The sequence below is a fragment of the Elgaria multicarinata genome, chromosome 1 (assembly GCF_023053635.1).
Source record: "Elgaria multicarinata webbii isolate HBS135686 ecotype San Diego chromosome 1, rElgMul1.1.pri, whole genome shotgun sequence".
Classification (NCBI taxonomy): Eukaryota; Metazoa; Chordata; class Lepidosauria; order Squamata; family Anguidae; genus Elgaria; species Elgaria multicarinata.
In genome coordinates this window covers 219,751,727-219,779,471 of record NC_086171.1, presented here as the reverse complement: position 1 = coordinate 219,779,471, position 27,745 = coordinate 219,751,727, and the positions used below count along the sequence as shown (strand labels likewise).

The 27,745-nt window shown below is 46.2% G+C and overlaps 1 protein-coding gene across 1 annotated transcript in view; it reads right to left on the bottom strand.

The window, feature by feature from the left end:
* Positions 1-27,745, bottom strand: part of STAG3 (STAG3 cohesin complex component) — a 78,300-nt gene that overhangs the window by 11,102 nt on the left and 39,453 nt on the right. The window contains exons 23-31 of the mRNA XM_063146214.1: positions 11,037-11,223; positions 10,837-10,970; positions 6,660-6,761; positions 6,417-6,562; positions 3,689-3,817; positions 3,444-3,557; positions 3,365-3,413; positions 3,039-3,190; positions 1,625-1,720 (exon numbers count right to left, since the gene is read on the bottom strand). Of these exons, the coding sequence (XP_063002284.1) occupies positions 1,625-1,720; positions 3,039-3,190; positions 3,365-3,413; positions 3,444-3,557; positions 3,689-3,817; positions 6,417-6,562; positions 6,660-6,761; positions 10,837-10,970; positions 11,037-11,223 (1,109 nt within the window). The remainder of the gene's footprint in view (positions 1-1,624; positions 1,721-3,038; positions 3,191-3,364; positions 3,414-3,443; positions 3,558-3,688; positions 3,818-6,416; positions 6,563-6,659; positions 6,762-10,836; positions 10,971-11,036; positions 11,224-27,745) is intronic.

Sequence of the window (27,745 nt, the reverse complement as noted above, 5' to 3'; positions counted from 1 at the left end):
GGCCATGAGGCCAGTCAATGCTGAGAAGAAAAAGCGAAGCTTATCTAAGGAAAAGATTGTAATCTTTTTTAAAAAAAAACTATCTACACTATAACTATCTACACTAAATTAGAAGACTAGTTCCAATTGGAAAAGCACTCGGCTAGCTTTCTCAAAGAGATCGCAGAAGCTCCCGATGAGACGTCTTGCTAACAAGGCGGTCGAAAGAGAACTGAGGGGAAGGGCGGGAACCCCTAGACATGCACAGTGGATGGTGGGGGAGGGGTTCCCGCCGAAAGCGTTAGCCTCGGCTTTAGAAGTTTCCCAAAACAAGCTCGGCGCAGGCGCAGAGCCCATATGTGTGATGCACAGAGACCACGATGAAGAATCTAATATATACGAAGTGCCCAAGGCACGCAACTACGCGATATGCATATAGTGACAGACAGTAGCAATAAACCTTTTTACAAATATATAATTGGTGCATAACATCTGCACTGTCATAATAATAATAATATATTTATTTCTTGCCCGCCTCTCCCTTTGGATCGAGTGGTGGAACCAGTTCCCTAGGGAGGTTGTGGGCTCTCCCACCCTAGAGGCCTTCAAGAGGCAGCTGGACAGCCATCTGTCAGGGATGCTTTAGGGTGGATTCCTGCATTGAGCAGGGGGTTGGACTCGGTAGCCTTGTAGGCCCCTTCCAACTCGGCTATTCTGTGAATCTCTGCCTACCCCCATTTTTGGGTAGCAACTGTTTCCTGTGAAATTGCTGAAGTAGATGCCATTATCGGTTCTTTATCACCAACTGCTTCCAGAGCCTTATGCCATAGAATGGCTTTCAATCTATCAGATTGATGTCTTCTCGTTTGTTTAGAAAACGCCTGACAGTGTGAACATGCTTGAACTATGTGCCCCTCTCCCAAACGGAGGAAACAAACTGTGGCTGTCAGATGGGGGTGTGACTGTGCAGGGAGGAAAATTGCACCATGTAACGAAAGCTGTGCAGCAACTGTTTCCAGCTCCTGACGAAGGACAAGCAGTCCAGAACGTTGAGCAGAGGATGTTGGATATAAACCAATAAAACAACTTTTATATGATTTCTGAAGCACCAGAGCGTGCCTCTTTTTAGCGCTGCCGTCGGACGGGGGCAAGTTACTTTCACACCGGGAACATTTTCTAAACGGCGCCCTGAGGGCCATACGCCCTAACAGACGATCCGAGATCGCGAAACAAACAAAACCACAAAAATTAAAGACAGAAATATGTACAAATAAAATAGTTAGAAAGAATAAAATCAACTGTAAATTTAAACGAAATGCCTCATAATAAATATTAAACACTGACTTAGAAGCTTTCCTCACACTGCTACCACAATGGCGGTTGAAGAGAAACTGAAGGGAAGACTGGAACAGTTGGAATATTTGAGTTGAGGGTGGGGGAAGGGTTCCCATCTAGAACGCCTCTAGCTCTAGAAGTCCTCACCCCCCCCGAAGTTGCTCTATGCAGGCGCAGAGCCCATGGGTGTGAAGCACAGAAACCACGAAGAAGAACAGAATCCTACTCCAAATGCTCCAGGTAAGCAAGGTAATGCAAGTTCCCAGCCAAGCCCCACAACATAGAGAAGGTCCAGCCCAGCCATCCTTACCGATCCAGCTTCCTGCCCAGTCCAAAGTCCTTCTGCTCCTGCAGCCGGCGAGTGCGAAAAGCCTCGTGGGGCTGCTGGGAGGCCAGCCGTGGTTGGCTGCAAAGAGCACAAGAACATGAGAAGAGCCCTGATGCTAGATCAGACCAAGGGTCCCTCTAGTCCAGAACTCACAAGCAGGACATGACTGCAACAGCACCCTCCCACCCATGTTCCCCAGCAACTGGTGTATATAGGCTTACTGCCTCGAATACTGGAGACAGCACACAACTATCAGGACTAGTGGCCATTTATAGGCTTCTCCAGGAATTTATCCAACCCCCTTTTAAAGCCATCCAATTTGGTGGCCATCACTACAACTTGTAGTGAATTGCATAATTTAACGATGCGCTGTGTAAAACTTCCTTTTATCTGTCCAAAATCTCCCAACAATCAGCGTCATGGGATGACCCCAGATTCTAGTATTTTAAGAGGGGGGAAAGTCTTCCTATACACATTCACCACACCATGCATAATTTTGTTCACATTTATCAGGTATCCCCTTAGCCTCCCTTTTTTCCAAGCTAAACAATCCCAGCTGTTGTAACCTTCCCTCATAGCGGAGATGCTCCAACCCCTTAATCATTTGAGTTGCCCTTTTCTGCCCTTTTTCCAGCTCTATAATTTATTTATTTATTTATTTATTTAATTACATTTATATACCGCCCCACAGCCGAAGCTCTCTGGGCGGTTTACAACATTTAAAAATAGTAAACATTAAAAGTATACAATTTAAAACACACACACACACACACACACATAAAAACAGTATAAAAACAACAGTATCCATTTAAAAACAACAATTGTGGGGTCCATTAAAAACAAACTTAACGTTGTTAAATGCTGTTAATATCTTTTTTTTAGGTGTGTTGATCAGAACTGTACACAATATTCTAAGTGTGGTTGCACTATAGATTAGTATAAAGGCAGTAAGACAATGGCAGTTTTATTCTCAATTCCTTTTCTTATAATGCCTAACACTTTGCCAGCTGCACACTCGATTGACCTTTTCAAGTCGAAGTCAAGTTTATTGTATTTAGCAACCAGCCATTATACAGTTTCACATAGATGTGTTACGTTAATTCATTCCCTTGGCCTTTGGATTGACCTTTTCATCAAGCTGTCCACCATAACCCCAAGATCTCTTTCTAGAATATTAGTGAGACAGGACTTGCCTTTGCAGAAGCCATGTTGGTTCATCAGCAGGACCTGCCCTTCTATATGCTTACTAATTTTGTCTTTAATAATGCTTTCAACCAACTAATTGTTAGTTAAGTAATTTAACACAAGAGTGGTAGTTCCAAGGTGAGGCGGCGGCAATGAGTTGTGCCCCCTACCCACCCACCTCGCCCCCCAGTCCACCTGTACTGCACCTTACCTCTGCACAAACTCCGATTCAGAGCCCGAATCCTCGTGTCCTAGCATAAGTACATCTGGTTGGCGCTTGCCCCGAAGGGCGGTGGAAGTCAGCAGGGGGGTCTGTAGGCGGCTGCTGGAGGAGAGGCTGGCATCATCACCATGCTCGGAGGACTCTAGTAAAGTAGACCAGAAATATGGGATTCCATCCGATTCCCCAAAGGCACAACCAGTTCCCTCCCAGTCTGGCTAAAACCCTCCCGAGCACCTCCCATGTGGCCCCAGCCACTCCTGTAAGCACATCCCATTCACCACCCACAATCCCCTGCTCCCCTCAGTTCTGTTGGCCCCCCTCCCACCATTCAGACGTCTCCTCTTGGCAAGAGCTCCGGGCTTCCTCTTGGCAGCTGAATCAGGTTGGAGGGACGCATCTTTCTGGGGGCTCAGGGAATGCTGATAGGCGATGAATGAGGCCCAGTGAGGCTCCTCTCTGTGCCCGGAGGAAAGGTAAGCTTGACTAATCTTCTTTAAATACGATAGACTGTGGGGGGTGGGAGAGTGCATTAGGACCAGGCTGTGCATAAGCTCTTTCCACCCAAGAGCCCAATTCCACGGGGCTCAAGCACAGCGGCCTCCCAAGCCCTCTCCCATCTTCCCCTTCAAGGCACTCACAGCAGGGCTTTGTCTGGGAGCAGCAACCTTGGGGAGAATTCACTCAGCAGCTCGAAGAACGGCAGGTTGACAAGACCCAATCTCGAGTTGGGGGTTGCTGGCTCCTGGAAGGCAAACTTTATTCCATCCCTGGGACAAAGGAAACCATTACTGCCAAAAGCGGCCCTTCCAAGAAATTCCTGACATGTATGGGTGATCACTTTCTCCTACAGAAAGTGGTGGAAGGAACTAGAGGATCGGCAATCCTTGACTTGTTATTGACCAATAGGGATGACTTAGTGGATAAAGTGGCAGTTACAGGAACTCTGGGGGAAAGTGACCACGTCATACTTGAATTCTTGATTATGAAGGAGACAAAAGTCGAGCGTAGCCATACACGTACTCTGGATTTTAGGAAAGCTGATTTTAATAAACTCAGAACTATAATAAGTAAGGTCCCGTGGCAAGGGAGCCTAAAAAGAAAAGGAGTGCAGGATGGGTGGGAGTATCTAAAAAATGAAATTTTAAAGGCACAGTTACAAACAATTCCAACAAGGAGAAAAGATAGAAGACAACAGAGGAAACCAATGCAGCTCCACAAAAAGCTTAGAGATGACCTGAAAACAAAAAGGGATACATATAGGAAGTGGAAGGAAGGCCAGGCTACAAAAGAAGAGTACAGACAAGTGGCGCAGAAGTGCCGAAATGGCATCAGGAAGGCTAAAGCTCAGAATGAGCTGAGATTAGCGAGGGATGCTAAAAGCAATAAAAAGGCTTTCTTCAGATACGTGAGTAGTAAAAGACAGAGGAAAGAAATGGTGGTTCAACTGCTTAATGAGGATGGCAAATTGATAACAGACGACAAAGAAAAGGCTGAAGTGCTCAATTCCTACTTTGCCTCGGTCTTCTCCCAAAAGCGGATCTATGACCCCCCTGGAAAAAGTGAAGCAGAAGTTGAGGGGGCAGGATTGCAGTTTGAGATTGATAAACAAATGGTCAAAGAACACCTAATTTCCTTGAATGAGTTCAAATCCCCAGGGCCCGATGAACTGCATCCAAGAGTAATGAAGGAGCTAGCGGAAGAACTCTCAGAACCTTTGTCTATTATCTTTGCAAAATCATGGAAGACGGGTGAGGTGCCGGACGACTGGAGGAGGGCTAACGTTGTCCCTATCTTCAAAAAGGGCAAAAAGGAGGAACCTGGGAACTACAGACCAGTCAGCCTGACATCCATCCCTGGGAAAATTCTGGAGCAGATTATAAAGAAGTCAATCTGTAAACACCTTGAAATCAATGCAGTGATTACTAGAAGCCAACATGGATTTGTCAGGAACAAATCCTGTCAGACTAATTTGATCTCATTTTTTGATAGGATAACCTCCCTTGTGGACTGTGGGAATGCTGTGGATGTCATATATCTTGACTTCAGCAAAGCTTTTGACAAAGTACCACATGACATTCTGATTAACAAACTAGCTAAAAGTGGGCTAGATGAAACAACTATTAGGTGGATCCACAGTTGGCTGCAGAATCGGACTCAAAGACTACTTATCAATGGAACCTTCTCAAACTGGGGAGAGGCAATGAGTGGGGTGCAGCAGGGCTCAGTCCTGGGCCCAGTGCTCTTCAACATTTTTATTAATGATTTGGACGAGGAGGTGCAGGGAACGCTGATCAAATTTGCAGATGACACCAAATTGGGTGGAATAGCTAATACCCTGGAAGACAGAAACAAACTTCAAAGTGATCTTGATAGGCTGGAGTGCTGGGCTGAAAACAACAGAATGAAATTTAATAGGGATAAATGCCAAGTTCTACATTTAGGGAATAGAAACCAAATGCACAGTTACAAGATGGGGGATACTTGGCTCAGCAATACTACAAATGAGAAAGATCTTGGAATTGTTGTAGATCACAAGCTGAATATGAGCCAACAGTGCGATATGGCTGCAAGAAAGGCAAATGCTATTTTGGGCTGCATTAATAGAAGTATAGCTTCCAAATCACGTGAGGTACTGGTTCCTCTCTATTCGGCCCTGGTTAGGCCTCATCTAGAGTATTGCGTCCAGTTCTGGGCTCCACAATTCAAGAAAGACGCAGACAAGCTGGAGCGTGTTCAGAAGAGGGCAACGAGGATGATCAGAGGTCTAGAAACAAAGCCCTATGAAGAGAGACTGAAAGAACTGGGCATGTTTAGCCTGGAGAAGAGAAGATTGAGGGGAGACATGATAGCACTCTTCAAATACTTAAAAGGTTGTCACACAGAGGAGGGCCAGGATCTCTTCTTGATCCTCCCAGAGTGCAGGACACGGAATAACGGGCTCAAGTTAAAGGAAGCCAGATTCCGGCTGGACATCAGGAAAAACTTCCTGACTGTTAGAGCAGTGCGACAGTGGAATCAGCTACCTAGGGAGGTTGTGGGCTCTCCCACACTAGAGGCATTCAAGAGGCAGCTGGACAACCATCTGTCAGGGATGCTTTAGGGTGGATTCCTGCATTGAGCAGGGGGTTGGACTCGATGGCCTTGTAGGCCCCTTCCAACTCTGCTATTCTATGATTCTATGAAAGGGGGAGTGTGCCACAGAGGCTGCATCAGCCTTTGGAACCAGCCCTTCCATTAGCCTCCCTATCACATCCTGGAAACATTTCCCCCCACGGAACTGGCCTCCTAAACAGGCATTTTCCTGTCCTCCTCCCACTACCTTCCACCCAGACGTGAAACAGGGAAAGGCACTGGCGCCATGCTCACTTGTGCAGGGCAACGAGCGCTGGGCGGTTCTGCAGCTGGTGCAGCCCAAAGAGCAGAGAGAAACGCCGTGCCAAGTCCCGGATCTCCAGGAAAGCAGCAGAGTCTACGCCGCCTGGTCCCTGCTCCAGGAGCAGCTGAGTCAGCAGCTAGGAGGAGGAAATCTCATCAGCCACAAGAAGCAGCACAAATGTCACCCCACCCACCCATCCAAGAGCCACACCACACCACAACCCTGCCCGATACCTGCTGCAGGCTGAGGAGCAGCGTGTGAGCCCATTCGGTCCGGTCAATCTGGCGAGCCCGATTCAGTGTCTCCTTGATGATGTCTCCGTAGTCGTTGTAGAACTGATAAAGTGGGGGAAACAGAACATTGGGCGCTTACTATTCTATTCTGTTTTAGGATACTTTTAGTATGCTTTTAGGATGTTTTTAACAGCATATGCTATGTTTTTAATCAGTATTTTATGCATGCTGTTGTTCTCCGCCTTGATCCAATCGGCGAGGCAGGTAAGAAATATATTATTATTATTTATTATAATTTATTATTATGTATTCATTTGTTTATATTCATTGCATTTATATACCACTCTTTTTCCTCCAAGGAATCCAGGGCGACGAGCATAATCCTCTTCCTCTCCAAATTATCCTAACAACAACCCTGTAAGGTACAGTCATGTGAAAAAGAAAGTACACCTCTTGGAATTGTATGATTTTACATATCAGGACATAATAACAATCATCTGTTCCTTAGCAGGTCTAAAAATTAGGTAAATACAACCTCAGATGAACAACAACACATGACATATTACACCGTGTCATGATTTAACAAAAATAAAGCCAAAATGGAGAAAAAGTAAGTACACCTTATGATTCAATAGCTTGTAGAACCACCTTTAACAGCAATAACTTGAAGTAATCATTTTCTGTATGGGAAAACAGAATGTAGGGTTCTGGAGGGTTATCAGTCTCTCACATCGTTGTGGAGGAATTTTGGCCCACTCTTCTTCAGTTCATTGAGGTTTGAGGGCATTTGTTTATGCACAGCTCTCTTAAGGTCCTGCCACAGCATTTCAATCGGGTTGAGGTCTGGACTTTGACTGGGCCATTGCAACACCTTGAATCAGTTACCTAGGGAGGTTGTGGGCTCTCCTGCACTAGAGGCATTCAAGAGGCAGCTGGACAACCATCTGTCAGGGATGCTTTAGGGTGGATTCCTGCATTGAGCAGGGGGTTGGACTCGATGGCCTTGTAGGCCCCTTCCAACTCTGCTATTCTAGGATTCTATCATATGATTCTATGATTCTTTTCTTTTTCAGCCATTCTGTTGTGGATTTGCTGGTGTGCTTGGGATCATTGTCCTGTTGCATGACCCAATTTCGGCCAAGCTTTAGCTGTCGGACAGATGGCCTCACATTTGACTCTAGAATACTTTGGTATGCAGAGGAGTTCATGGTCGACTCAATGACTGCAAGGTTCCCAGGTCCTGTGGCAGCAAAACAAGCCCAAATCATCACCCCTCCACCACCGTACTTGACAGTTGATATGAGGTGTTTGTGCTGATACGCTGTGTTTGGTTTTTGCCAAACGTGGCACTGTGCATTATGGCCAAACATCTCCACTTTGGTCTCGTCTGTCCAAAGGATATTGTTCCAGAAGTCTTGTGGTTTCTTCAGATGCAACTTTGCAAACCTAAGCTATGCTGCCACGTTCTTTTTTAGAGAGAAGAGGCATTCTCCTGGCAACCCTTCCAAACAAACCACACTTGTTCATAGAATCATAGAATAGCAGAGCTGGAAGGGGCCTACAAGGCCATCGAGTCCAACCCCCTGCTCAATGCAGGAATCCACCCTGAAGCATCCCTGACAGAGGGTTGTCCAGCTGCCTCTTGAAGGCCTCTAGTGTAGGAGAGCCCACAACCTCCCTAGGTAAGTGGTTCCATTGTCGTACTGCTCTAACAGTCAGGAAGTTTTTCCTGATGTCCAGCTGGAATCTGGCTTCCTTTAACTTGAGCCCGTTATTCTGTGTCCTGCACTCTGGGAGGATCGAGAAGAGATCCTGACCCTCCTCTGTGTGACAACCTTTTAAGTATTTGAAGAGTGCTATCATGGCGTCCCTCAATCTTCTCTTCTCCAAGCTAAACATGCCCAGTTCTTTCAGTCCCTCTTCATAGGGCTTTGTTTCCAGACCCTGATCTTCCTGGTTGCCCTCCTCTGAACACGCTCCAGCTTGTCTGCGTCCGTCTTGAATTGTGGAGCCCAGAAATGGACACAATACTCCAAATGAGGCCTAACCAGGGCCGAATAGAGAGGAACCAGTACCTCACGTGATTTGGAAGCTATACTTCTATTAATGCACCCCCAAAATAGCATTGGCCTTTCTTGCAGCCATATCACACTGTTGGCTCATATTCAGCTTGTGATCTACAACAATTCCAAGATCTTTCTCGTTTGTAGTATTGCTGAGCCAAGTATCCCCCATCTTGTAACTGCATTTGGTTTCTATTTCCTAAATGTAGAACTTGGCATTTATCCCTATTAAATTTCATCCTGTTGCTTTCAGCCCAGCACTCCAGTCTATCAAGATCCCTTTGAAGTTTGTTTCTGTCTTCCAGGGTATTAGCTATCCCACCCAATTTGGTGTCATCTGCAAATTTGATCAGCGTTCCCTGCACCTCCTCGTCCAAATCATTAATAAAAATGTTGAAGAGCACTGGGTCCAGGACTGAGCCCTGCGATACCCCACTCATTGCCTCTCCCCAGTTTGAGAAGGTTCCATTGATAAGTATTCTTTGAGTCCGATTCTCTAGCCAACTGTGAATCCACCTACTAGTTGTTCCATCTAGCCCACTTTTAGTCTTTTTCTAATTGTACTGTCATGAACTTTAACATTTAACATGCTCACTGACACCTATAGAGTCCGAGATGTAACTCTTGGGTTTTTTGCAATTTCTCTGAGCATTGCACGGTCTGACCTTGGGGTGATTTTGCTGGGACATCCTCTCCTGGGAAGATTGGCAACAGTCTTGAATGTTTTCCACTTTTGAATCATCTTTCTCACTGTAGAATGATGGACTTTAAATTGTTTGGAAATGGCCTAATAACCCTTCCCAGATTGATGGGCAGCAGCAATTGCTTCTCTAAGATCATTGCTGATGTCTTTCCTCCTTGGCATTGTGTTAACACACACCTGAATGCTCCAGACCAGCAAACTGAAAAAAACTTCGGCTTTTATAGAGGTGGTCATACTTGCTGATGATCAATTAATCACGGACATTTGATTAACAGCACCTATCTGCTACTTAGCATCTTAATTCCTACGGAAGCAGTAAGGATGTACTTACTTTTTCACACATGGCTTCTCCATTTTGGCTTTATTCTTGTTAAATAAATCATGACACGGTGTAATATGTAATGTGTTGTTGTTCATCTGAGGTTGTATTTACTTAATTTTTAGACCGGCTAAGGATTAGATTATTGTTATTATGTCCTGATATGTAAAATCATACAATTCCAAGAGAGTGTACTTTCTTTTTCACACGACTGTAGTTTGGGCTGAAAGTCTGACTAGACCAAAGTCATCCAGTGAGCTTTCATGGCCGAGTGGGGATTAGAAACCAGATCTCCCAACTCCCAGTCCAACACTTTTAACCACTACACTGGCTCTCTAAGAACATCAGAACAGCCATGATGCTGGATCAGACTGAGGGTCCATCTAGTCCAGAACTCTGTTCACACAGTAGCCAACCAGCTGTCAACCAAGGACCAAGGTGCAGGGACTCAAAGAGTACTTATCAATGGAACCTTCTCAAACTGGGGAGAGGCAACGAGTGGGGTGCCGCAGGGCTCAGTCCTGGGCCCAGTGCTCTTCAACATTTTTATTAATGATTTGGACCAGGAGGTGCAGGGAACGCTGATCAAATTTGCAGATGACACAAAATTCGGTGGGATAGCTAATACCCTGGAAGACAGAAACAAACTTCAAAGTGATCTTGATAGGCTGGAGTGCTGAGCTGAAAACAACAGGATGAAATTAAATAGGGATAAATGCTAAGTTCTACATTTAGGAAATAGAAACCAAATGCACAGATACAAGATGGGGGATACTTGGCTCAGCAATTCTACAAACGAGAAGGTTCTTGGAATTGTTGTAGATCGCAAGCTGAATAGGAGCCAACAGTGTGATACGGCTGCAAGAAAGGCAAATGCTATTTTGTGCTGCATTAATAGAAGTATAGCTTCCAAATCACGGGAGGTCCTGGTTCCTCTCTATTCGGCCCTGGTTAGGCCTCATCTAGAGTATTGCGTCCAGTTCCGGGCTCCACAATTCAAGAAGGACGCAGACAAGCTGGAGCGTGTTCAGAGGAGGGCAACCAGGATGATCAGCGGTCTGGAAACAAAGCCCTCTGCCCCGCCTCACGTACCTTGGAGTAATACTTGAAGACATCTGAGGCGGCACTCAGCTCCAACACACCGTAGACGATGAGTTTGCAGAATCCAGCCAGCAAGTTGCGGCGCTGGTGCAGCTGCTCGACCTGGAGCTCCTCGTCCTCGCTGTCTGACAGAGGAAGGGGAGAGTCAGTGCATGGGCCCACCCTGCCCCTGCCCTCAACCCTTTGCAGACCCGCCGCCCAAAGACTACCTGGAGCCTGGCTGTGGTTGAAGACACGGTCCACCAGGAAGCCTGCCAGCTGCGACTGCAGAGCAGACTCTGCCCGGTACACAAGCCCCTGCAGCACAGGGCCATGGCTGCCTCCTCGAGCCAGCTGCGGGCCAAAGATCAGGAGCAGGTCACTCAGCAGCACAAAGGCCTGGAAAGGAGCACAAAGGACAAATGGGAGGGGGACGCAGGTAGGGGAGAGAGGCAGGAGCTCACCGAAGTAAGAGGGACCGGCTGCAAGGGAGGATGTCACTGGCAAATGAGTGTGGACCAAAGAGCAGCACCACCCCCACGCCCTGACAGCATGTTCCCTTCTCCTTCTAACCACACTGTTTCCTGACTTTATTTTCCATTTGGGGCAGCCGGAGAGGGGGGGGAGGTATGCCACGACACAGGCTCTGAACACCAGACCTCCCATCTGCCACCACTTATTATGGGGCGACACAGGCTCTGAACACCAGATCCGGCCGAGGCTACTCCCTGCTCAAGCCAAGCACCACCGCTTGATACGCTTGAGGCAAGGGATAAAGCCCACCTTTGATAGGCTCCACTCCAGGGACATGGATCTGACAGGCGGTACTAAGTTCTTTAAACCATGTAGGATTTTTTTTATGAGAGGTGTCAAGTACAGAGTTCTGTGATCGATCTCTCCATGGTATGCAGAAAGCGCTGCCAAGTATACTCTTGTGGAAGAGTATTTTAGTCCTTTCTTATACAGATAGTGTAAAAAGGCTAGACTGTCTATAATTGCACAGTTGTCAGCTGTGAAGGCCTTTGATGTTGCAAATGAAGAGAAGGCTGTCCATTTCCTGGCATATGATCTAGCAGTAGATGGTTTTATTGATGCGGAAAGGACTTTCTGTATGCCTGCTGGCACCCGTTGTAACGGGGAGACAGCATGATGGATATCGATAACATGAGGACGTTTCGAATCACAGAAGCATAGAATAGCAGAGTTGGAAGGGACCTACAAGGCCATCAACCCCCTCCTCAATGCAGGAATCCACCCTAAAGCATCCCTGACAGAGGGTTGTCCAGCTGCCTCTTGAAGGCCTCTAGTGTGGGAGAGCCCACAACCTCCCTAGGTAACGGATTCCATTGTCGTACTGCTCTAACAGACAGGAAGTTTTTCCTGATGTCCAGCTGGAATCTGGCTTCCTTTAACTTAATTCCGGGGCATTAGCTATCCCACCCAATTTTGTCTCATCTGCAAATTTGATAAGTGTTCCCTGCACCTCCTCGTCCAAATCATTAATAAAAATGTTGAAGAGCACTGGGCCCAGGACTGAACCCTGCGGTACCCCACTCGTTGCCTCTCCCCAGTTTGAGAAGGTTCCATTGATAAGTATTCTTTGAGTCCAATTCTGTAGCCAACTGTGAATCCACCTAATAGTTGTTCCATCTAGCCCACTTTTAGCTAGTTTGTTAATCAGGATGTCATGTGGTAGTTTGTCAAAAGCTTTGCTGAAGTTGAGATATATGATGTCCAAAGTATTCCCATAGTCCACAAGGGAGGTTACCCGATCAAAAAATGAGATCAAATTAGTCTGACAGGATTTGTTCCTGACAAATCCATGTTGGCTTCAAGTAATCACTGCATTGATTTCAAGGTGTTTACAGATTGACTTCTTTATAATCTGCTCCAGAATCTTCCCAGAGATGGATGTCAGACTGACTGGTCTGAAGTTCCCAGGTTCCTCCGTTTTGCCCTTTTTGAAGATAGGGACAACGTTAGCCCTCCTCCAGTCATCTGGCACCTCACCCATCTTCCATGATTTTGCAAAGATAATCGACAGTGGTTCTGAGAGTTCTTCTGCTAGCTCCCTCATTACTCTAGGATGCAGTTCATCGGGCCCTGGAGATTTGAACTCATTCAAGGAAATTAGGTGTTCTTTGACCATTGGTTCATCAATCTCAAACTGCAATCCTGCCCCCTCAACTTCTGCTTCACTTTTTCCAGGGGGGTCATAGACCCGCTTTTGGGAGAAGACTGAGGCAAAGTAAGAATTGAGCACTTCAGCCTTTTCTTTGTCGTCTGTTATCAATTTGCCATCCTCATTAAGCAGTTGAACCACCATTTCTTTCCTGTCTTTTACTGCTCACGTTTCTGAAGAAAGCCTTTTAATTGCTTTTAGTATCCCTTGCTAATCTCAGCTCATTCTCAGCTTTAGCCTTCCTGACGCCATTGCAGCACTTCTGTGCCACTTGTCTGTGCTCTTCTTTTGTAGCCTGGCCTTCCTTCCACTTCCTATATGTATCCCTTTTTGTTTTCAGGTCGTCTCTAAGCTTTTTGTGGAGCCACATTGGTTTCCTCTTTTGTCTTCTATCTTTTCTCCTTGTTGGAATTGTTTGTAACTGTGCCTTTAAAATTTCCTTTTTTAAATACTCCCACCCATCCTGCACTCCTTTTCTCATTAGACTCACTTGCCATGGGACCTTACTTATCATAGTTCTTAGTTTATTAAAATCAGCTTTCCTAAAATCCGGAGTACATGTATGGCTACACACAACTTTTGTCTCCTTCATATTCAAGAATTCAAGTATGACGTGGTCACTTTCTCCCAGAGTTCCTGTAACTACCACTTTATCCACTAAGTCATCCCTATTGGTCAATATCAAGTCAAGGATTGCCGATCCTCTAGTTCCTTCCTCCACTTTCTGTAGGAGAAAGTTATCACCCACACATGTCAGGAATTTCTTGGAAGGGCCACTTTTGGCAGTATTGGTCTCCCAACAGGTATCAGGGTTATTGTAAGTCCCCCATCACTACTACCCCATCACTACTACACGCTGCTCTGACCATGTAACTCCACTTCTGAAATCTCTTCATTGGCTTCCAATTCACTTCAGAATCCAATATAAACTTCTCCTGTTAACCTACAAAGCTTTTCACTGTCTAGCTCCTTCCTATCTCTCCTCTCTCATCTCACACTATTCCCCCGCTTGTGCTCTTCGCTCCTCTGATGCCATGTTTCTCGCCTGCCCACGGGTCTCTACTTCCTTTGCTCGGCTTCGTCCATTTTCTTCTGCTGACCCTTATGCCTGGAACGCTCTTCCAGAACATTTGAGAACTACAAGTTCAACCACAGCTTTTAAAGCTCAGCTAAAAACTTATCTTTTTCCTAAAGCTTTTAAAACTTGATTTTGTTCTGACTTTATACTGTTAGTTTTACCCTACCCAGTGCCTGTTTACACAACCCTGTGCCTGTTTGCATTCTCTTCCCCTCCTTATTGTTTTATTATGATTTTATTAGAATGTAAGCCTATGCGGCAGGGTCTTGCTATTTACTGTTTTACTCTGTACAGCACCATGTACTTTGATGGTGCTATATAAATAAATAATAATAATAATAATACATCACACTTCCTTAGAATCATAGAACAGCAGTCGGAAGGGGCCTCCAAGGCCATCAAGTCCAACCCCCCGCTCAATGCAGGAATCCACCCTAAAGCATCCCTGACAGATGGTTGTCCAGATGGTTGTCCAGTCCACCGAAACAAATCAAGGGTGAAGTTGACCAGTTTCGATGACTGAGTGCCACCATGTTTATTGATGTGCCATAATACAAATAATAATATACATAATAGCTTGGGAGTTCATGGCATCCATGACAAACATGGGCCTATCCCAATTGGTCTCTGGACCCACAGATTCAGCAGGTCACACACTGATGGGCTCTGCGCCTGCGCGGAGCTTCATTCGGGAAACTTTCATAGCCTAGAGTTTTGGCGGGAACCCCGTCCCTTCTGCGCATATCCCTAGGGGTTCCCGCCCACCTCTTCAGTTCCTAAGTGACCAACATTGTGGCCAACTCAGTACTGAGAGGAAATCTTGTTTTACGACATATATTGATATACACCAGTGGGGAAGGAGGGTGGGTCGTGTGAATGCACAGATGACCACTCGAAGAACTACAGTTACAGGTAAGCAACCTGACTTTCTTCTTCGTGGTCTCTGTGCATCACACTGATGGGCGACTAGCAAGCTAACATACCTTGGAGGTGGGTTGGTGTCTTCAGCGAAGAATCTCTGAAAGGACCGCTCAACCAAAGGTGCAGTCCTGTCTGGCACACACGTCAAGACAATAATGCCTTATGAATGTAGAGGGTTTAGCCCATGTAGCTGCTCTACAGAGAGTTGGAAGTGAAACTCCCTTCCCAAAAGCTACTGATGTGGCAACTGCCTTGACCTGTGATGGAACAGGTAACTTTTTGATTTCATATGCCAATTTAATGGTATCAACGACCCAAGTGGCGAGTCTTTGAGCAGAAATTGCTGAACCCTTAGACTTTACTCCATAAGACACAAACAGGTGGGATGTGGTCCTAATGGATTCTGTTCTCGCTTTATAAAAAGCCAGGGCCCTGCGAACATCCAGTGAATGTAAAGTGCATTCTAGTGGCGTTGATGGCGCTGGAAAAAAGGATGGAAGGATAATGTCCTGTCCTATATGAAAATCTGATATCACCTTTGGCAGAAAGGTGACGTCAGGGTGGAGAACCGCCTTGTCCTTATGAAACACCAAGAACAGTGAATCTATTCTTAGGGCTGTTTGTTCCCCTGCCCTTCTTGCTGACATAACTGCCACCAGAAAAGCTAGTTTGAGAGACAAAAGTCTCAAATCAGCAGTTGCCAGTGGTTCAAAAGGAGCCTTAGTGAGGGCATGAAGAACCACCGACAAATTCCAAGCAGGGATTATGGAGCGTGACAGTCCAGACGTATTATGCAGACCCTTCAAAAAACTCCTCGCGAGTGGGTGTGAGGAAAGAGGGTATACATTCCTATGGCCTTGATACGCCTCAATTGCTGCTAAATAAACCCTTAGGGATGTTAGTTTAAATCCAGATTGATGCAAGGAATATAGGAAGTGTAACACTTCAGATATGGAGGCTGTTAGGGGATCAAACTTCAAATTTCGCGCAAACAGCAACAATCACTTCCACTTCGCCAAGTAAGAGTGGTGTGTGGCCGGTTTTCTGGACTCATTTATGATTCGTTGTATTGGTTCAGGTAAGCAGCTGGGGTCTAGGGCGTGATCCTCCAAGCTGTTAATCGCAATGTCTGGACATTCAGACGTCTGATTTGCCCTTGGTGTGTTGTCAGATCTGGTAGTTGAGGAAGTTTGTAGAACAGACTGTCAGAGAGGAGAAGTAGCTTGGTGAACCACGGTTGGCACAGCCACCAAGGGGCTATAAGGATGCAGTCCGTATTGTCTTCCTCAGGACTCTGTTATGAGTGGAATTGGAGGAAAGAGATAAAATAGAGTTCCTCTCCACCTGATGCTGAAAGCATCCCCGATCGAGTTCGGGCTGCTGCCTGCTCGGCTGCAGAATTGAGCGCATGCTGCATTGAGCTCTGTGGCAAAGAGGTCCACAGTAGCATGTCCCCATTGACTGAACAAGAGGGTGACAACATCGCGGTGTAGCATCCACTCGTGAGTGTTCAGTGTAGTGCGGCTTAATGAATCGGCAACAGTGTTGTCTTGTCCAGCCACGTGTATGGCTGTGATGTAAATATGGTGCATGATGCACCATTTCCATATCCTTTCGGTGAGGTGAAGGAAGCGACTGGATCGTGTTCCTCCCTGTTTGTTTAAATAAAACACGGCTGTGGTGTTATCTGACGCCACTGTGATGCGTTGGTAGCGCAGAGTTACTACGAAGGACCTTAACGCCTTCTCTATTGCGAGCAGCTCTAAATAGTTGATATGATTCGCTGCTTCTGATCTCGACCAAAGAGCTTGTACCTTGAGTGGACCACAGTGTGCTCCCCAGCCAGAGAGTGAGGCATCTGTGGTTACTGTCTTGGTCGTCAGTGGTTTTCGAAAAGGGACTCCCTCTGTGAGGTTGTGCATGTTTTCCCACCATATCAGGGAGGCTTTTATCTTGTTGGGTATTTGAAGTCTGGTGTGCTGATCGTCTAGTTGGGTGTCGAAGATTCGGATGAACCAATTTTGCAGATCTCCCATATGTACCTACTCGGACCTTAAGATCATCTACAGGGGCCCTTCTCCATGAGCCCCTGCCAAAGTAAGTGAGGCAGGTGGCTACTAGGAGGAGGGCTTTCTCCGCTGTGGCACCCCGGTTGTGGAACGAGCTCCCCAGAGAGGTCCGCTTGGCGCCTACACTGTACTGCTTTCGTCGCCAGCTGAAGACCTTTTTATTCACTCAGTATTTTAACACTTAATTTTAACTTAAATTTAAATTTTACTGTTTTAACTCTGTATTTTAATCTTATATCAACTTTGCTGTGTGGTTTTATCCTGGTTGCGCTTTTTATACTGTATTTCGTAATTGTGTTTTAAACTGTTGGGTGTTTTACTGTGGTTTTAATTTTTGTGAACCGCCCAGAGAGCTTCGGCTATTGGGCGGTATAAAAATGTAATAAATAAATAAATAAATAAATAAATCTCTCATGTGGAGTCTTGCGAAGGAGACCACAGCTGTTGTTGCTGCCATATAACCTAATAGTCTTTGCACCGCATGAGCAGATGTTGTAATGCGTTTTCGGAGTTTTTTGGCGAGAGTGGATAACGCAAGAGCTCTTTGTATGGGGAGAGACGCCCTGCTGTGTACAGAATCTATGTCTATTCCTATGAACCTGATGGTGTGAGTGGGTTGTAGAATAGACTTTTCTGTGTTTACACATAGACCTAGATTGTACAACGTTTCCATAGTAGTGGAAAGATGATTCTGGAGCTGGTGATAAGTCTTTGCTACCAAGAGCCAATCGCCTATGTATGGGTAAACTTGTATGCCTAAAGTTCTGATATGAACGCATACCACGGCCATACATTTTGTAAACACTTTTGGTGCGGTGGCTAATCCAAAGAGAAGCACTAGAAATTGGTAGAACCTTTTCCCTATTTCGAAACGGAGATACTGTTGGCTGTCCTCCCGTATTGAGATATGGAAATATGCATCCTTGAGGTCTATTGTGACAAACTAATCTCCTTATGTTAACAGGGGAATGATGGATGAGAGAGTGACCATCCTGAACTTTTGGGTTGTTATGAAAAGATTGACATCTCTGAGGTCCAAGATGGGCCTGAGACCCCCATCCTTTTTGGGGACAGTGAAATATTGGGAGCAGAAGCCTCCGAGTATCTCGTGCTGGAATAAGGGTCAGATGGCTCCCTTTTCTAGCAAGGTGTTGACCTCGTTGTTGAGTATCGTAGATGGAGTTATAGAATCATAGAATCACAGAATAGCAGAGTTGGAAGGGGCCTACAAGGCCATCAAGTCCAACCCCCTGCTCAATGCAGAAATCCACCCTAAAGCATCCCCGACAGATGGTTGTCCAGCTGCCTCTTGAAGGCCTCTAGTGCGGGAGAGCCCACAACCTCCCTAGGTAACTGATTCCATTGTCGCACTGTTCTAACAGTCAGGAAGTTTTTCCTGATTGTTAACTTTAGTCCGGAAAAGGGGGGGTGTCAAATTCGATTGCATAACCTGTCTCGATTATGCTGAGTACCCATTTGTCCGTCATGATCCCTTCCCAAGCATGTAAATAATTGGAAAGGTGACCGTTGAAAATGACAGTTGTTGTGTCGTCTGTCTGATGCTGGGAGTCAAAGACGCTTAGTTTTTTGGAAATCCTGCCGTTTACAATAGGTGGGGAATTTTCCTGCAAAGTATTGGGTCCGTTTTGATTGTTGTGGTGTTGCTGTTGTCGAAAGGGACGATCCGGTTGAAAGCGACTTTGCGGCTGGTATTGCTGGCGGTACCAGCGACGTTGTCTGGGGAGTTGTTGGAAAGGCGTTAAGCCCATCTTCTTTGCAGTCGTCCTGGCTTTTTGGACAGAATCCATGGTTTCGTCCGTCTTTGAGTGGAACAAGCCAATCCCATCAAATGGGAAATCTTCTATCCTCGTCCGTGCCTCCTGTGACAAGGCTGTGGACCTCAACCACGCATGCTTGCGTAAGGCAATAGCAGCCATCATTGTCCTAGTGCCACAGTCTGTTCTGGTTCCTGACTTGGGATTCTGGTTCCTGACTTGGAGCTGAACAGAAGCAGGGAAGAGCAGCTGGCCCAGCTCAAGTAGGAGCTATAAAAGTAAGCCAGATTCCCAGGGAGCGAGCGAACAGGAAGAGCAAACAGGAGTTTGACAGGGGAAGTATAGGGGAAGAGGAAACCAAGGAAAGGGGAAGAAGAGAAGCCTCAAGGAAACCCAGGAGGCTGCCAATTCAAAGAGGCCGTGTACTTGCCATGTGCTCCTGAGTGCTGAGTGAAGAGGGTAGGTGTGGACAGTTGCTGCAGGAGCTGAAGGGGGTGTGGCCTGATTGTCAGTTGGACTCAGCAATCAGTGCCTAATTGCTGTTGATTGTTGTTGGCCTCTCAGTGACCTTATTCTGGTTCCTGACTTGGAGCTGAACAGAAGCAGGAAAGAGCAGCTGGCCCAGCTCAAGTAGGAGCTATAAAAGTAAGCCAGATTCCCAGGGAGCAAGCGAACAGGAAGAGCAAACAGGAGTTTGACAGGGGGAGTTCGGCAGGGGAGGTCAAGGGGGAGGCCTCTAAAAAATAAAATAAAAAATAAAAAAATTAAATAAAAAAAAAAAGGTGGGAAAAACAAAGAAAAACATAAAGAGAAAAAAAACCCCACAAAACCACCACCAAAACAAACAAACAAACAAACAACAACAACCAAAAGATCTTACTTTCCCTTAAGACATACTCATATAGTTGTGTACCTTCAGAGAGGACACAACAAAGCAAAGGCAATTCCACTATAATCAAAAAGGGAAAAAACCAAGTAGAAATCGACAATATGGATGGAAAGGAGTCCCTAGAGGTGGTGACCTGCAAAGGGTGTGCAATGTTCTTGTTTCTGCCTGAGCTCAACATGGCGTATACCTGCAACAAATGCAAGCTGGTGGCACTTTTGGAAGAAAAAGTGAGAGGACTTGAGCAGCGAGTGTCCACCCTCCAAGGAATAAGACAAGTCGAGGAGTTCTTAGACCGAACGGTGGAACTGCAACAGCAACAAGAAGCACATGAGATTGAAGAACAACAGCCAGCTGAAGCAGAAGTGGAGTATGCTGAGAGGAGGAAAGCCAATGAAGAGGAAACTCCCTGGAAAAGAGTGACAGTTAGGAGCGGAGGAATTAGAGGGCGTTCTGCACCGGTGGAGCCATTGGAGTTAAGCAACCTCTTTCAGCTTCTGGAGAATAAGACTGAAGGACAGTTTGCAGAGGAGGAAGTACAGGAGACACCATGCAGCAGTGACCAAGAGACAGAAGGTAGGTCAACCAAGAAGAAGAGAAGAGTAGTCGTTGTGGGAGACTCCCTGCTGCGTAGGATTGAAACCCAAGTATGTCGTGAAGACCCATGGACTCGCCAGGTGTGCTGTCTCCCTGGAGCACAGATCAGAGATGTGACTGAAGGGTTACCGAAGCTCATAAAGCCCACGGACACATACCCCTTTCTTCTCATCCATGTGGGAACAAATGATGTCGCCCAGCAGAGCTACGAAGAAATCATTTCAGATTATGAAGCTCTGGGAAGGAAACTGAAGAACTTTGGGGCCCAGGTAGTTTTCTCATCCATCCTCCCGGTTCTTGGAAGAGGATTAGAAAGGGAAAGAAAAATACTCCGGATGAACGACTGGCTACAAAGGTGATGCCGTCGTGAGAGTTTTGGATTCTGGGACCACGGGGTACGCTACTTGGAACATGGACTGCTGGCAAGGGATGGGTTGCACCTCACAAGGGCTGGAAAGAATGAGTTCGGCCACAGCATGAAGAACTTCATCAGGAGGGCTTTAAACTGAATCTTACGGGGGTGGGAGACGTAAATTTTGAGGCAACAATGGATGAAGGCCAATGCACCACAGTACACAGGACAGCTCCAACAGTGTCCCAAAATAGTGTCTGCAACAAGGTAGGAACAAAGCCAGACTATAACACATGGTCTTCGATGTCTATATACTAATGCCCAGAGCATGGGAAACAAAATGAACTTGAACTCTTATTACATGAAGGCAAATACGACTTGATAGGTATAACTGAAACTTGGTGGGATGACTCCCATGACTGGAATATAGCAATTGAAGGATATAACTTGTTCAAAAAGAACAGAAGAAATAGAAAGGGAGGTGGAGTTGCACTATATGTTAAAAATACCTATCCCTGCACAGAAACACAGGCGGATGAGACTGGGAGCCCCGTCGAGAGCGTCTGGATTGAAATAAATGGGGCAAGGAATAAAAAGAATATGATAATCGGAGTCTACTACCGACCACCCAATCAAGGAGAAGACGAGGATGAAACTTTTGAGAAACAAATTGCCAGTGTTTCAAGGAAGTGTGATGTAGTAGTGATGGGTGACTTCAATTACCCTGATATCTGTTGGGAGACCATTACTGCCAAAAGCGGCCCTTCCAAGAAATTCCTGACATGTATGGGTGATAACTTTCTCCTACAGAAAGTGGTGGAAGGAACTAGAGGATCGGCAATCCTTGACTTGTTATTGACCAATAGGGATGACTTAGTGGATAAAGTGGCAGTTACGGGAACTCTGGGGGAAAGTGGCCACGTCATACTTGAATTCTTGATTATGAAGGAGACAAAAGTCGAGCGTAGCCATACACGTACTCTGGATTTTAGGAAAGCTGATTTTAATAAACTCAGAACTATAATAAGTAAGGTCCCGTGGCAAGGGAGCCTAATGGGAAAAGGAGTGCAGGATGGGTGGGAGTATTTAAAAAAGGAAATTTTAAAGGCACAGTTACAATTCCAACAAGGAGAAAAGATAGAAGACAACAGAGGAAACCAATGTGGCTCCACAAAAAGCTTAGAGATGACCTGAAAACAAAAAGGGATACATATAGGAAGTGGAAGGAAGGCCAGGCTACAAAAGAAGAGTACAGACAAGTGGCGCAGAAGTGCCGAAATGGCGTCAGGAAGGCTAAAGCTGTGAATGAGCTGAGATTAGCGAGGGATGCTAAAAGCAATAAAAAGGCTTTCTTCAGATACGTGAGTAGTAAAAGACAGAGGAAAGAAATGGTGGCTCAACTGCTTAATGAGGATGGCAAATTGATAACAGACGACAAAGAAAAGGCTGAAGTGCTCAATTCCTACTTTGCCTCGGGCTTCTCCCAAAAGCGGGTCTATGACCCCCCTGGAAAAAGTGAAGCAGAAGTTGAGGGGGCAGGATTACAGTTTGAGATTGATAAACAAATGGTCAAATGAATGAGTTTAAATCTCTAGGGCCCGATGAACCGCATCCTAGAGTAATGAAGGAGCTAGCAGAAGAACTCTCAGAACCTTTGTCTATTATCTTTGCAAAATCATGGAAGACGGGTGAGGTGCCGGACGACTGGAGGAGGGCTAACGTTGTCCCTATCTTCAAAAAGGGCAAAAAGGAGGAACCTGGGAACTACAGACCAGTCAGTCTGACATCCATCCCTGGGAAAATTCTGGAGCACATTATAAAGAAGTCAATCTGTAAACACCTTGAAATCAATGCAGTGATTACTAGAAGCCAACATGTATTTGTCAGGAACAAATCCTGTCAGACTAATTTGATCTCATTTTTTGATAGGATAACCTCCCTTGTGGACTGTGGGAATGCTGTGGACGTCATATATCTTGACTTCAGCAAAGCTTTTGACAAAGTACCACATGACATTCTGATTAAAAAACTAGCTAAAAGTGGGCTAGATGGAACAACTATTAGGTGGATTCACAGTTGGCTACAGAATCGGACTCAAAGAGTACTTATCAATGGAACCTTCTCAAACTGGGGAGAGGCAACGAGTGGGGTACCGCAGGGCTCAGTCCTGGGCCCAGTGCTCTTCAACATTTTTATTAATGATTTGGACGAGGAGGTGCAGGGAACGCTGATCAAATTTGCAGATGACACAAAATTGGGTGGGATAGTTAATACCCTGGAAGACAGAAACAAACTTCAAAGTGATCTTGATAGGCTGGAGTGCTGGGCTGAAAACAACAGAATGAAATTTAATAGGGATAAATGCCAAGTTTTACATTTAGGGAATAGAAACCAAATGCACAGTTACAAGATGGGGGACACTTGGCTCAGCAATACTACAAACGAGAAAGATCTTGGAATTGTTGTAGATCACAAGCTGAATATGAGCCAACAGTGTGATATGGCTGCAAGAAAGGCCAATGCTATTTTGGGGGTGCATTAATAGAAGTATAGCTTCCAAATCACGTGAGGTACTGGTTCCTCTCTATTCGGCCCTGGTTAGGCCTCATCTAGAGTATTGTGTCCAGTTCTGGGCTCCACAATTCAAGAAGGACGCAGGCAAGCCGGAGCGTGTTCAGAGGAGAGCAACCAGGATGATCAGAGGTCTAGAAACAAAGCTCTATGAAGAGAGACTGAAAGAACTGGGCATGTTTAGCCTGGAGAAGAGAAGATTGAGGGGAGACATGATAGCACTCTTCAAATACTTCAAAGGTTGTCACACAGAGGAGGGCCAGGATCTCTTCTCGATCCTCCCAGAGTGCAGGACACGGAATAACGGGCTCAAGTTAAAGGAAGCCAGATTCCGGCTGGACATCAGGAAAAACTTCCTAACTGTTAGAGCAGTGCGACGGTGGAATCAGTTACCTAGGGAGGTTGTGGTCTCTCCCACACTAGAGGCCTTCAAGAGGCAGCTGGACAACCCTCTCAGGGATGCTTTAGGGTGGATTCCTGCATTGAGCAGGGGGTTGGACTCGATGGCCTTGTAGGTGTTGGGGGAAATAAGTATTGTTGTACAAATTCCTCCATGCAGATAAACGCAAGCGTGAGCTTTGAATCTTCAATGCAGTTTATTTAGAGAAGTTCTTCAAAACAAAACAACCAGGCTTGTAGCAGCAAATTATAACAAAGCAATTGTCTCACCACAAATCAAAGTAAGCATAACAGCTTTACGGTTCTCCTTGACAAAAGTTGGCTTTGCATCAAAACAGCATATTCCTTTCTCTGGCAGCGGCAGCAGCTTATGCCATACCCTCAAACCTCCACTGGCTGACTGCATATTGCTGTGAAAGAGTGAGCCTTTTACTCCCTTCACTCAGTCACCAACAGGTGTGCTGAGCTTGCAAGTCTTTGCCAATAATCTGCCTTAATTACTGTTAAGGTTAACACAAAAACCTGACATCCCCCTGCTTTTTGTGTACACCGATACAGTAATTACCTCATTTAATACAATTGTAAGTATTTTGTCAACTTCTTACTTATCGGTTTAGACAACAAATCCGCAGGAATGTCTTTTCCAGCTAAATATTGAACTTGCAATAAACCATTTCTTATATATTCTTTTGCATGACACAATTTGATTTGCAAATATTTGGTTCTTTGCTTACAACTATCAGTTTTTAAGATAGAAATACTTGATTGATTGTCTTGATAAACAATAACAGGTTTTGGTACATCAATCTCGGCATCCTTTAACAATTATAATAACCATTCAATGTTTACAATTGCATAGTTAAAAGCATTCAGTTCTGCTTCACAAGAACTTAACGAAACTGTAGACTGTTTTTTACAGGACCAATCAAATAAACTGTTATTTAACATGTAACAAACTCCAGATGTACTTTTTCTATCATTTATATCATCTCCAAAACTAGCATCAGCATGAATTTCTAAACCTCCAGTGCTTTCCTTTGTGAACTTCAACCTGTAGTTCAAAGTGCCCTTTAAATAACGTGCTATTCGCTTCATAGCTTTCCAAGTGTATTTGGGCGAAACCACGAGCAACTAACCTTGCCTTGTGGCGTACTATTTTTCCAAATGAACAGGTTGCTTACCTGTAACTGTGGTTCTTTGAGTGGTCATCTGTGCAGTCACACTATGGGCTCTGCGCTTGCACTGAGCTGAGCTTCGGAAAGGATCAGTAGCTGAGTAAAAAAAACCGTTTGGAAGGCGGGAACCCCTCCCCCACCGTCCACCGCGCATGCTCCCGCCCGCTCCCGCCTTCCCCTCAGTTCCTTTGCGACTAGATCGAACCTGGTACCGAGAGGAAGACGGAGTTGAACAACTAGCATGACACCGCAGAGGGGACGGAGGGAGGGTTGTGTGACTGCACAGATGACCACTCAAAGAACCACAGTTACAGGTAAGCAACCTGTTCTTCTTCTTCGTGGTCTCTGTGCATCACACTATGGGCGATTACCAAGCCTTGTACTCACCGGAGGAGGGTCGGTGTCATTGTAAGATTGCCGAAAGGAGGAATCGTTCCTGGAATGGGTGTCGACACCGTAGTGTTTGACGAAGGTCAACGGGCGTGACCAAGTAGCTGCCTTGCAAATGTCAATAAGTGGAACTCCTCTGGCGAAGGCAGTGGATGTGGCCAAACTTCTGGTGGAATGTGCTCTTACCACGGTGGGGGGTTGAAGCTTTGACGTTTGGTATGCAAGGCGGATGGTACTAGCTATCCATCCCGCAAGGCGTTGGGAAGAGACTGCTTGGCCCTTTTGAGCACCTCCATAGCAAACGAAAAGTCTATTAGTGGTGCGGAAGGCCTGGGTCCTGTCTTTGTAGAAGGCAAGGGCCCTACAGACGTCGAGGCAGTGCAATCGTTTTTCAAGGGAGGTGGTGGGAGAAGGAAAGAAGGCTGGTAAGACGATTGGTTGATTGATGTGGAATTCTGAAACTACTTTAGGTAAGAAGACGAGGTCTGGACGGAGAACAACTTTGTCGGTGTGGAATACTGTGAATGGTGGATCGACATGGAGTGCGCAGAGTTCACTTGATCTTCGGCCAGATGCTATGGCGACAAGGAAGGCAACTTTCCAGGTAAGTAGGTGTAGCGATGTAGTGGCTAGTGGCTCGAAGGGTTTTGTAGTGAGGGCATTGAGGACTACAGACAAACTCCAAGTTGGATATATAGGCTTTATAGGTGGAATTAGATTCTTTAAGCCTTTTAGAAATTTTTTGATGATTGGAGTGGAGAAGAGGGTTCTGCCCTTGATTTCGCCTCTGTGAGCTGATAGTGCAGTGAGATACACTCTAATGGAAGAGTACTGTAGGCCTTTAGAATACAAGTAGTGGAGGAAGAGGAGGACGTCCTTAGTTGAGCATTGTTCAGGCTGGAAGGAGTTGGCAGAAGCGAAAGCGGAAAAGGATGCCCACTTCTTCGAGTATGAGTTTCTTGTAGAGGGTTTTATGGATGCAGATAGGATTTCTTCGACGTCTGCGGGGAGGTCCGGTGTGGAGGCAGGTGCAGCTAGGCGTGTATCCTCCATGCCGAGAGGTTGAGGGTGCGTAGGTCCGGATGATGAATTTGGCCATGATTGCAAGATAGGAGAGATGGGTAGAGTGGTAGAACGTAAGGTTCTTTGTCTGCTATGCGGAGAAGAGAGGAGAACCAAGCTTGTCTGGGCCACCGAGGGGCAATCAGTATGCAGTTGGCATTGTCTGTGATGATCTTGGCTATCACCTTGTTGAGCAGGGGAAACGGAGGAAATACATAGAGTAGAGGACCGTGCCAATTGTGGAGGAACACGTCCCCTAGTGAGGCAGTGCCTACACCTCCTCTGGAGCAGTAATGTTTGCAGGCTGTGTTCTCTTCGGAGGCGAAGAGGTCTATGTCTGGTCGGCCCCAGCGATGGAAGAGGTAATGGGTCATCGAGGTGGAGAGTTTCCATTCGTGTTGGGGGCGTATATGGCGACTGAGAGAGTCTGCTAGGGTATTGTCCGTACCGGCAATGTGAATTGCGGTGAGGTGGATTCCTCTGGGAATAGTCCAACTGAGTAGCTGCAGGGTAAGGTTGACGAGCTTTGACGAGTGCGTGCCCCCTTGCTTGTTGATGTGCCATAAGACTGTGGTGTTGTCTGTGAGGACTTGGACGTGTCGGTTGGAAAGTTCCGGTTCGAATGCGAGCAGAGCTTTCCTGACCGCTTCGAGTTCTAAAAAGTTTATATGGTTTTTCGACTCCGATCGCGACCAACGATCTTGGATCTGCAGCGGGCCGCAGTGGGCTCCCCAGGCTATGGTGGAAGCGTCTGTGGTTAGGACCCGTGACGGCGGCGTCGGATGGAATGGAACACCGTGAAGGAGATGTCTGGGTATTGTCCACCACTGAATGGATTGTGCTACATGTTTCGGGAGGCTGAGGAAGTGTCGTCTGGGATTGCGTGACCTGTCAAAGTGTCGGAGGAACCAAAGCTGTAGGGGGCGCATTCTGAACCTGGCCCATTCGATGACGGCGACGGTCGATGCCATGTATCCTAGTAGGCACTGGATGAAGTGTACTGATGTTCGAGTGGCTGACATCATGACTCGGGCTTTGTTTATCAGTGTACGGGATCGTTCGAGTGGTAGGTAGGCTCTTGCAGGTATGGAGTCAAGACAGGCTCCGATGAAGGTTATTGATTGGGTCGGTTGGAGAACGGACTTTTCGTGGTTTATACACAGTCCGAGGTCGTTGAATAGGGAGATAGTGGTCGATATGTGATTTTGAAGATGCTGTTTGGAGTCTGATACCAAGAGCCAGTCGTCTAGATATGGATAAACCTCGACGCCTACGAGGCGGAGATGGGCGCAGACGACTGCCATACATTTGGTGAACACCCTTGGGGCCGATGTGAGCCCAAAGGGTAGCACGCAGAACTGGTAGGTGTCTGTGCCTATGGCGAAGCGTAGAAAGTGACGGCAGGGTTCGTGGATGGAAATATGAAAATAGGCGTCTTTGAGATCGACGACGGCGAACCAGGCG